Raw genomic sequence first — 11,121 nt, 5'->3', positions numbered from 1 at the left:
GAACACAGGTCGCCGCCTGTGGGACGCGTGCGGCCGGGTAGCGCGGGCACCCACGGCTCTCGGCTCCTTCCTCGCGGCTGCTCCCCGACGGTGCCGCCTCCCCCCAGGCCAGCACAGCCTGTGCCCCCAGACTCGCCAGGTCCCGTCTCCCCTCTCTCATCTGAGCGCAGGGCTAACTCGGCACCGTCGGCGGCGAGCTGGGTACGTGGGTGCCTCCGTGCTGTTGGATAACTCCTGACCCCCGACCTCATGGTGCCACGGAGACGGCAGGTGGCGAGGAGTAGGCGCCGCTCCGTCCAGGGTCCAGCTCCCGAGCAGATGTGAGGCCCCGCCGCCCGGCTCTCAGGGACGCTGCCCAGGGAAGGCCCCATATCACTGGCCGCCGCCTGGCGATTGGCCCCCACCCCCACCCGCGCAGAAGGGGTTAAGATGCACCACCATGCAAATTAGATGCAATTAATCCTTTTCATCAGTTGCAAATATACCTTCTGAACCCTATTAAAACATGAATATGCAAATGCAGACCTTTTTAAATTCTCATTTTCAAGGACTTGGCATTGGGGTTTGATTAGTGAATTCCGTTAACAGCCTGTAAACCTGGCGCAAAATTCAATTTCCATTTCAAGTTTGAAAAAAAAAAAGAGAAGAAACACAAGGAGGCTGTTGGTAATTGAGCTAATTACCCGGTTACACTGAAGAGGCCGCCCCCAAGCGGAGCCACGGGGCGGGGCTGAGGCCTGCCTGGAGGAGGCGCCTGCTGCTCGCCGAGGCCCACAGCTCCGCCCCTCCCGCAGGTCCGCTGTCCGTCCATTTTCCAGATGCGGACACTGAGGCTCAGTGCACCCGGTGGCTGGGCAGAGCCAGCACTGAGCGAGCCCCCGTCCCGGCCCCCCATCGAGGCCAGTGCAGCTTCCTGGGCAGAACTTGGTGGGGGAAGCAGAGGGGCGGGGCCCTCCTGGCCGGCTCGTGGCTTCTGTCCCAGAACTCACAGGCCCTCCTGGCTCTGCCACCGTCTCCACGGACTCGGGAGACAGTCTAACGGTGACGTGACGGTGACGTGACGGTAACCAAACCAGACCCTGGACTGCCAGGCTCCCAGCTGAGGAGGGTGGGAGTGGGGGCGGGGGGAGGCGGGCAGCTGTCTGTGTTGACGTGTGGACTGGGCTCTGGATGTGTTGGGCTAAAGAAACCTGTTAAACTCATTTCACCCGTGTCTCTGCCTGTGGCGTGTGGACCCACCATTTCAGGTCATACACTGTGTGCGTGTCGTTGGCGGGATGCGCCGTGGGCGCCAGCGGGAAGACACGGAGAAGGGGACGTCTGCCGCTCGCTGTGCACGTGACTGAAATGCACAGGAAGGAGCCGCGGGCGATGGTGCCCCCGGGAACAGGGCGGGGTGGGGCGGGACCCAGGGGTGCGAGGTGTCAGCTGGGCGGCCAGCGCGAAGGTCCTGGCGGCGTCTTAACCGACAGACGCGCTCTCAGGTCCTGGGGCGGGAGCCCGAGGCCCGGCTCCCCGCGGCCCTTCTCCTCGGCATGCAGACGGGCTCTCCCGCGTCCTCACGTGCCATCCTGTGTCTGCGTCCTTCTCCCCGAAGGACACTGCGCCTAGGGGACCAAGGACCCCCCACGTGACCTCACGTGTAGCTTCGTCACCTCTTTAAAGATCCTGACTCCAAACAGTCACTTGCTGGGGTGCTGGGAGCAAGGGCTTCAGGGCTCGGATTTGGGGGACACAGTTCAGCTCACAGCAGAGGGCGGGCGAGAGTCAGGGGACACTCCCGCGGGGGCCCCGGTGCGTGGGGCTGGGCCCCGCCCGTTCAAGGCGCACCAAGGAGTCCCGTTCTGGGAAACACTACCGACTAGAACACAGACCAAACCTGCTGCTGCTGGAAAAGGCCACGGGGAGAGGCTCACAAACAAGACGTTTCTTAAAGATGGAAAAAATATATTTTATTATTTCAGAGAGGAAGGGAGGGGGTGGGAGAGAGAGAAACATCTATGACGAGAGAGAATCATGGACCGGCACGCCCCTCACGGGGGATCGAGCCCACAATCCCTGCATGTGCCCGACCGGAATCGAACCCGGGACCCTTCAGTCAGCAGCTGACGCTCTATCCACTGAGCACCCCGCAGGGCGATGACACTTGCCGAGTGTTTGGAAATGACAGACGCACCGAAACGCCGCGTCTGTGGAGCATCTCCAGGACCACCGTCCAGCGAGGAGACGGAGCGCAGACACGTCAGGCTGAGCTGGGGCCGAGCGGCCTGAGTGCATGGGGTCTCCGCCAGCTCTGCTGGGGGGCTGGGTGCAGGGGGCAGGGGATGAGGGCACAGGCCGAGCCTCCCAGGTCCACCCTGCAGGGGACGCATCGGCTCACTGGTCACACTCCGCCAGGTTCCTGGGCTCCAGGTGGCTGCAGCCCCGGGGCAGAGCCGGTGGGGGAGGCCCCGTGGCTGCTGCCACCCCTGCTGGGCTGGGGCAGTGGCTCCCTGTGATCCAAGAGCCGCTGGGCACAGCGGCTGACAGGCGTGGTGGCTGCGTGCCCACTGGGCTGCGGTCCACCTCCCACGCTCCCCAGCGGCCAGCCCCCCCTCAGCTAGAGCTGTGAGCATGAGGGAGGAAGGCCGGTCTGGGGCCAATGGCCTCTTCACGATGCCTGGGATTTTGGGGGGACGCCCGGCCTCTGAGAGGCCCAGTCAGCCCTCTGCAGGGCCCGAGGTGGGGGTGAGGGTCACGGGCCCCCTGGCAGGGGGAACCTCAGGGGCCAGGCGGGTGTCAGACGTCTCCCCTGGCTGGGCCGGGCAGCGCGGGGCAGACACAGCGAGCAGGCGGGAGGCCAAGGAGGAACTTTATTTCACAGGAGCCCGGCCCCCGGGTGGCGGCCACAGGCCCCCTGCCGGGCTGCAGCGGGTGGGGGCTGAGCGGGTGCTGGGATGCGGGGGAGGGGCCTCCCTGCAGGGCGGGCTGGGCTCAGGGAGGCGCTCCCAGCGCAGCTTCCCTGCTGGGCGGGGCCACGCTGTGTCCTCTGGGGGCTCAGCCCCATCATGTCCGCCCGCCTGTTGGGGCAGCGGCAGCCCTGGGGTGCAGTGGGTGGGGTGGCCCCACCAGCCTCGGGGCTCCTGCGCGGCCCCCTCCCAACTCAGAGCCGGCGGCGGCGGCGAGCAGGACTGAGCGGCAGGCGGGCGCCGCTAGGCCAGGGTCTGGCGGCTGAAGAGGTCGAGGGTGAGGGCGCTGAGGAAGGCGGGGATGCTGTCCTGGCGCAGCAGGTGCAGCTCGATGAGCTCGGGCACCGTCCGCGAGAACTCCGTCTCCAGCAGCTGCATCCCGGTGCCCGCGGGTCCCGTGGCCTGCGGGGCGGGCGGAGACAGGGCAGGGCGCGGTGAGCTCGGTGGCCTCCGCTCCCCCCACGGGACAGGCGAGGGGCGGCCACGGCTGCCTTCCCAGCCTCCCCAGAGCGTCCTCTGGGCCGGGCGGAGCGGGCGGCCCCAGCCGCTGAGCCCGGAGGCCTCCCTACAGGCAGGGTCCGGCCCAGTGGGGGTCTCACCCACGTGTCTGGAATCAGCCCCAACCAGGCGACGAGGGGCCGCGAAGGGTGAGCGCCAGGCAGGCCACCTGCTCGGGGCCCCAGCCCAGCTCAGGCCCAGTCCTCGCCCTGAGCAGCCCCCGGGAACTGGGGAGGCCCTCAGAGACGCCAGGCCCGGCGCCCGTCCACTGACCTCCGACCCCACCACCCCTCCTTGGGAAGTCCTGTGGGGGGGGCTCCGGGGGCTCCCTGTGCTGTCTCCCCGTGCAGCCCCTCGGGGAGCGGCTCTGTTCCGCTGCCTGTTCATGCATTTCGCCTCGTCACATCCAACACAAACCATTTCCAAACAGAACTGAGGGAAACCACTCTGACCTTTTCCCAAGAAAATCCTTTCATTTCTGCCTTCTGCTCTCGCTCTGAATTTCCCCTAAACGTCAGAGGGGCCGGCTCTCCTCAGTTGGGGGCGTGGCGGGGGCACTGCACAGGCTGGGGGGCAGCCCCACCCCCCGGAGGTGCTAGACTTAAACCCAGAGGCTGGGCGCCCCTCCCGGGGCTGCGGGGCCCTGACCTGCGTTGTGACGATCAGGTCCCCTCGCTGTCTGAGCAGCGGCGGTGGCCCGGCCCCGGCGCCATCTGAGCGCCCCGTGCAGCTGCGGGGAGCGAGGCAGAGGGAACTGGGGGCTGGGCTGGGGCAGGTGTGGGGTGGCAGGTGCCCAGGCCTCACTGCCCACCCAGCCCAAATCGAGGCGACCCATGATCCAAGCTCCCCACCCTGTGGGGCTGCACCCCCACAAGCTGTGGCCGTGGCACTGGCTCACACAACGTGCCACCGCACTGGCCATCCGTCTGCCAGGCGCGCTCCTGCGCTCCCACGCCCGCCGCCGCTGCCCAGGTGCCCGGCACATCGCTCTGGCTGGGCTGCTCCTTAACGCCAGGAACAAGGTTTTAAAGAGCCAATTGCCCAGGAAGCGTGTCGGCTGCGGGGGAACGCTGACGGGACGCCGTGCTCTGAGCAACGCTGCGATGCCTGCGGGCCCAGACATTGGCCGCACCCCTCGGACCCCGGGCCGGCCCCACCCCTCGGACCCCGGGCCGGCCCCACCCCTCGGACCCCGGGCCGGCCCCACCCCTCGGACCCCGGGCCGGCCCCACCCCTCGGACCCCTGGCCGGCCGCACCCCTCGGACCCCTGGCCGGCCGCACCCCTCGAACCCCGGGCCGGCCCCACCCTGGGGGGCAGCACAGAGCCCCGGCCGGGCCTGAAGGCACTCCTCCCCCGGTCTCATCGCATCCCACCGACCCCCATGCGGCCGCGGAGGGGCTGAGCTCTCAGGCAATGGGACTGTCGGGAGCCACATGGCTGGGGGAGTGGCAGGTGCTTAGTGGTTAGAACGCTGGCCCACAGGCTGAGGGGCCGAGGGTTCAATTCCTGGTCAAGGGAACACTCCTGGGTTGCAGGTTCCACCCCAGCCCGGCCCGGGGGCAACCAATCGATGTGTCTCTCTCACATCAATGCTGCCCGCCCGCCCTCCCTCCCTCCCTCCTCCCTCCCAAGTCAATGGGGGAAAAAACCAGCCAACCAGCAGACACCCAGCGGTCTTCTGGCCTCGATGGAGGGACAGGGAGCAGCCACCTGCCGCTGAAGCCTCCGGAACAGTGGGTGCCAGTTCCAACTCGGGGATGGCGCTGCCCGGTGTGAGCGCCCCGGGCACAGCTGGTGGGCCCTCTGGGCTGGGGAGACAGCTGAGTGTGGGGAGACCGAGGTGGCAGAGAGCGAGGGACTGCCTAATTCCGGGGAAAGCAGCAGGTGTGGGGCCGGCAGGGCGCTCCCCCAGGGGCTCTGAGCGCGGACGGAGGGTGCTGGGAAGCTCGGAGGAACTTAGGACGCAAAGCCGGTGCCCCCACAGCCACACTGAGGCTCAGAGGCCATGCCCAGCCTTCCTGCCACCACCAGGGACCAGGGGGCATGGCCGCCCCCCGCCCCACCCCGCCTTCCTGCCGGCACCCCTGCCCGACCACGCGCTCTCCCCTCTGGGTCGGTCTGCCAGCCGCCTTGTCCGTCTCTGGCGGGGCTGGACTCGGGTCTGAATGGACCGTCTTTCTTCTGTAATTAGTGGGTCGCTCGTAGACCTTGTGCTGATGCTAACTACCCACAGGGCTTTGCTGGCTGCGTTTCGGCTGCAGCTGCCACGAGGTAATTTAGCGGGAGCGCGAGCTAAGCGGTCTGTGTGGCCGCCCCCCTGCGCTAGCCGGGGCCCTGAGGGCCCAGGACCCCCCCTCAGCCCCGGCTCCCCGGGCAGCGAAGGGAGCTGGAAAGAGATGCTTCGCCCATGAACCCTGAGACTGTCCTCCTGCTGCCTGGGAGGGCGGGCGCTGCCTGTCACTGCCCACCGCCTGGGGCCCCTGCCCGGGCGGCTGCGCTCTGCTCTCGCTCTCACGCGGGAAGAGGAGGGGAGGCAGGGTGGAGGGCAGGCGGCGTCTGCGTGTGGAAGCCACGCAGGGAAGAGAGTCAGCCGGGCCCGGCCCAGCCACGCTCCTGGCCGAGATTCTGGGACCCGGCTCCCCAGTGCCCGAGCGCCTGGACCTCCGGACAGCCCGGCCCCTCCTCTCGGGACCCCCACGACCCCCCGTAACAACTCGAGGCCCTGACGGCAGGTGTGCTGGCCTCGCTGCGAGCCTCGGGTGGGCGTGGCCTCCCCTGGAGGTTCTCCGATGGTCGCACCCAGCAGAGCTGGCCGCACAGCGGGGCACCTGGCAGGTCCCGGGCACCGAGGGCTGCCCGCCAGTGGGGGACGGGACTGAGGCTGCCGCTGCCTTCAACACCGTTGGTCAGCACCGTCACCGTCCGTTATTGCAGTTCTAGTCTGAGACGCAATGAGAAGGCCTCGCTCCAGAGCAAGGCTCCCGCGGGGCTCTCCTCGGACGTGCGGGCGGAGACGGGGCGGGAACGGCTGCTGAGTGGCAGGTTTGCAGGGACTGTCTCCCTGGAGAGAAGCCCGGGGCCCCTTGGAGGAAGGAACTGGGGCCACGTGCTGCGGGTGGCGTGCCGTCTCCCACCCAGAGCGGCGCCTGTGCTGACGTGGAAACCTGCCTCCAGGGCCGGAGGCAAGACGACGGAGGGGGGGGGCCAGGCCCATCTCACGCAGGAGGGCGCACAGGGCCCCGTGGCTGACTCGCAGGACACAGACCCACTGCCTGGGCGGGGCGTGCAGGGATTGGGGGTCGGGCGCCCCACTATTCACCCCCAGCGACTGGCTTCTGTGAGGCTCAGGCCGCCTTGTGCTCTCCAACGCGCCTGATCCCGCGGGGCTGTGCCTTTGGCCGACGAGCCGCCCTCGCCCACTCAGCCAGTTGTCCTGGAGCCAACACACCAGAAACTCACCGCCCGGACCGTGAGCAGGCGGACTCTGGCTCAGGGCAGGGAGTGCCCACTGGGAGGCATCTGTCCTGGGTCCTCCTGCTGAGTCAACCACGAGTCTCCCCGCTGCGCACCTGTCCCGCCCCCACTGGGACCCGCCCGGGTCTCCTGACTCCGGCTGCCCTCCACCGGAGGCTGTCTGTCTCCTAGATGCCAGGCCGGCAGCCTCACAGGGCAGACAGTTCCAGGGGCACTGGCTGGCCTGGCGGAACCATGCCGGTCGGCACAGGCTCCCGACACCGGGTTTAATCGACCGCGGGACCCTGGGGAGCAGCTACTTATGAGCAGGGAAGGGAGACGTGGGTGGGGTGGGGCGGGCTCCCAGCAGAGGCCCCGATGGGGAGGCAGCAATGTGCTGGGTGCTCTTCCCACGACACGACACAGGGCAGGGGCTGTCCTCCCTCCGTGACGTGACTCATGCCTGCTGTGGCCAAATGAGGGTCAGGGGTCAGGGTTCAGACACAGCATCAGCCCCTGCAGGCTGGCGATGAGTGGCCTGGGGAGAGCCCATGCATTTCACGAGGCCTGTGGGCCTTGGTGACCTGGGAGGAGAGGCCGGAGGCCCAGCTGAGGCCCTGGGCGGCCGGAGCAGTGCTGGGGAGACGAGGATGCACAGGAACAGACCCACCTGAGGGGGTGCGGCCCGGGCAGACCTGGGGGAGTGGGGGGGTGGACCCGGGCAGACCTGGGGGAGTGGGGGGGTGGACACGGGCAGATCTGGGGGAGTGGGGGGGTGGACACGGGCAGATCTGGGGGAGTGGGGGGGTGGACACGGGCAGAATGGGGGAGTGGGGGGGTGGACACGGGCAGAATGGGGGAGTGGGGGGGTGGACACGGGCAGAATGGGGGAGTGGGGGGGTGGACACGGGCAGATCTGGGGGAGTGGGGGGTGGACACGGGCAGACCTGGGGGAGTGGGGGGGTGGACACGGGCAGACCTGGGGGAGTGGGGGGGGTGGACACGGGCAGATCTGGGGGAGTGGGGGGTGGACACGGGCAGACCTGGGGGAGTGGGGGGGTGGACCCGGGTGGACCCGGGCAGACCTGGGGGAGTGGGGGGTGGACACGGGCAGACCTGGGGGAGTGGGGGGGTGGACACGGGCAGATCTGGGGGAGTGGGGGGGTGGACCCGGGCAGATCTGGGGGAGTGGGGGGGTGGACACGGGCAGATCTGGGGGAGTGGGGGGGTGGACACGGGCAGAATGGGGGAGTGGGGGGGTGGACACGGGCAGAATGGGGGAGTGGGGGGGTGGACACGGGCAGAATGGGGGAGTGGGGGGGTGGACACGGGCAGATCTGGGGGAGTGGGGGGTGGACACGGGCAGACCTGGGGGAGTGGGGGGGTGGACACGGGCAGACCTGGGGGAGTGGGGGGGGTGGACACGGGCAGATCTGGGGGAGTGGGGGGTGGACACGGGCAGACCTGGGGGAGTGGGGGGGTGGACCCGGGTGGACCCGGGCAGACCTGGGGGAGTGGGGGGGTGGACACGGGCAGACCTGGGGGAGTGGGGGGGTGGACACGGGCAGATCTGGGGGAGTGGGGGGTGGACACGGGCAGACCTGGGGGAGTGGGGGGGTGGACACGGGCAGACCTGGGGGAGTGGGGGGGTGGACACGGGCAGACCTGGGGGAGTGGGGGGGTGGACACGGGCAGATCTGGGGGAGTGGGGGGGTGGACACGGGCAGACCTGGGGGAGTGGGGGGTGGACACGGGCAGACCTGGGGGAGTGGGGGGGTGGACACGGGCAGACCTGGGGGAGTGGGGGGGTGGACACGGGAAGACCTGGGGGAGTGGGGGGGTGGACACGGGCAGACCTGGGGGAGTGGGGGGGTGGACACGGGCAGATCTGGGGGAGTGGGGGGTGGACACGGGCAGACCTGGGGGAGTGGGGGGGTGGACACGGGCAGACCTGGGGGAGTGGGGGGGTGGACACGGGCAGATCTGGGGGAGTGGGGGGTGGACACGGGCAGACCTGGGGTAGTGGGGGGGTGGACACGGGCAGACCTGGGGGAGTGGGGGGGTGGACACGGGCAGACCTGGGGGAGTGGGGGGGTGGACACGGGCAGACCTGGGGGAGTGGGGGGGTGGACACGGGCAGACCTGGGGGAGTGGGTGGTGGACACGGGCAGACCTGGGGGAGTGGGGGGGTGGACACGGGCAGACCTGGGGGAGTGGGGGGGTGGACACGGGCAGACCTGGGGGAGTGGGTGGTGGACACGGGCAGACCTGGGGGAGTGGGGGGGTGGACACGGGCAGACCTGGGGGAGTGGGGGGGTGGACACGGGCAGACCTGGGGGAGTGGGGGGTGGACACGGGCAGACCTGGGGGAGTGGGGGGGGTGGACCCGGGCAGACCTGGGGGAGTGGGGGGGGTGGACCCGGGCAGACCTGGGGGAGTGGGGGGTGGACACGGGCAGACCTGGGGGAGTGGGGGGGGTGGACCCGGGCAGACCTGGGGGAGTGGGGGGGTGGACACGGGCAGACCTGGGGGAGTGGGGGGTGGACACGGGCAGACCTGGGGGAGTGGGGGGGGTGGACCCGGGCAGACCTGGGGGAGTGGGGGGGGTGGACACGGGCAGACCTGGGGGAGTGGGGGGGTGGACACGGGCAGACCTGGGGGAGTGGGGGGGGTGGACCCGGGCAGACCTGGGGGAGTGGGGGGGTGGACACGGGCAGACCTGGCGGAGTGGGGGGTGGACACGGGCAGACCTGGGGGAGTGGGGGGTGGACACGGGCAGACCTGGGGGAGTGGGGGGGGTGGACCCGGGCAGACCTGGGGGAGTGGGGGGGTGGACACGGGCAGACCTGGGGGAGTGGGGGGTGGACACGGGCAGACCTGGGGGAGTGGGGGGGGTGGACCCGGGCAGACCTGGGGGAGTGGGGGGGGTGGACCCGGGCAGACCTGGGGGAGTGGGGGGGTGGACACGGGCAGATCTGGGGGAGTGGGGGGGTGGACACGGGCAGATCTGGGGGAGTGGGGGGGTGGACACGGGCAGAATGGGGGAGTGGGGGGGTGGACACGGGCAGAATGGGGGAGTGGGGGGGTGGACACGGGCAGATCTGGGGGAGTGGGGGGTGGACACGGGCAGACCTGGGGGAGTGGGGGGGTGGACACGGGCAGACCTGGGGGAGTGGGGGGGGTGGACACGGGCAGATCTGGGGGAGTGGGGGGTGGACACGGGCAGACCTGGGGGAGTGGGGGGGTGGACCCGGGTGGACCCGGGCAGACCTGGGGGAGTGGGGGGGTGGACACGGGCAGACCTGGGGGAGTGGGGGGGTGGACACGGGCAGATCTGGGGGAGTGGGGGGTGGACACGGGCAGACCTGGGGGAGTGGGGGGGTGGACACGGGCAGACCTGGGGGAGTGGGGGGGTGGACACGGGCAGACCTGGGGGAGTGGGGGGGTGGACACGGGCAGACCTGGGGGAGTGGGTGGTGGACACGGGCAGACCTGGGGGAGTGGGGGGGTGGACACGGGCAGACCTGGGGGAGTGGGGGGGTGGACACGGGCAGACCTGGGGGAGTGGGGGGTGGACACGGGCAGACCTGGGGGAGTGGGGGGTGGACACGGGCAGACCTGGGGGAGTGGGGGGGGTGGACCCGGGCAGACCTGGGGGAGTGGGGGGGTGGACCCGGGCAGACCTGGGGGAGTGGGGGGGGTGGACCCGGGCAGACCTGGGGGAGTGGGGGGGTGGACACGGGCAGACCTGGGGGAGTGGGGGGGTGGACACGGGCAGATCTGGGGGAGTGGGGGGGTGGACACGGGCAGATCTGGGGGAGTGGGGGGGTGGACACGGGCAGAATGGGGGAGTGGGGGGGTGGACACGGGCAGAATGGGGGAGTGGGGGGGTGGACACGGGCAGAATGGGGGAGTGGGGGGGTGGACACGGGCAGATCTGGGGGAGTGGGGGGTGGACACGGGCAGACCTGGGGGAGTGGGGGGGTGGACACGGGCAGACCTGGGGGAGTGGGGGGGGTGGACACGGGCAGATCTGGGGGAGTGGGGGGTGGACACGGGCAGACCTGGGGGAGTGGGGGGGTGGACCCGGGTGGACCCGGGCAGACCTGGGGGAGTGGGGGGTGGACACGGGCAGACCTGGGGGAGTGGGGGGGTGGACACGGGCAGATCTGGGGGAGTGGGGGGGTGGACCCGGGCAGATCTGGGGGAGTGGGGGGGTG

General features: G+C 70.1%; 1 protein-coding gene across 3 annotated transcripts in view; it reads right to left on the bottom strand.

Annotated features, from left to right (window-relative positions):
• Positions 1 to 1,904: 1,904 nt before the first annotated feature.
• MAD1L1 (mitotic arrest deficient 1 like 1) overlaps positions 1,905 to 11,121 on the bottom strand; it is a 160,217-nt gene continuing 151,000 nt past the window's right edge. Inside the window, exons 17-18 of one of the 3 annotated variants that reach the window (XR_013813608.1) lie at positions 2,467 to 3,350; positions 1,905 to 2,406 (exon numbers count right to left, since the gene is read on the bottom strand). Coding sequence is in view for 2 of the 3 variants with exons in the window: in XM_079772904.1 (XP_079629030.1) it covers positions 3,192 to 3,350 (159 nt within the window). In the remaining variant the exon portion in view is untranslated. Of the gene's footprint in view, positions 3,351 to 11,121 lie in introns of all 3 variants that reach the window. The other 2 variants (XM_079772904.1, XM_079772905.1) reach the window with 2 other exon arrangements.

The sequence above is a fragment of the Cnephaeus nilssonii genome (genome assembly GCF_951640355.1).
Source record: "Cnephaeus nilssonii genome assembly, chromosome: 5".
Lineage (NCBI taxonomy): Eukaryota > Metazoa > Chordata > Mammalia > Chiroptera > Vespertilionidae > Cnephaeus > Cnephaeus nilssonii.
Note: the sequence above shows the minus strand (reverse complement) of the source record. Positions and strands in the feature narration are given on the sequence as shown.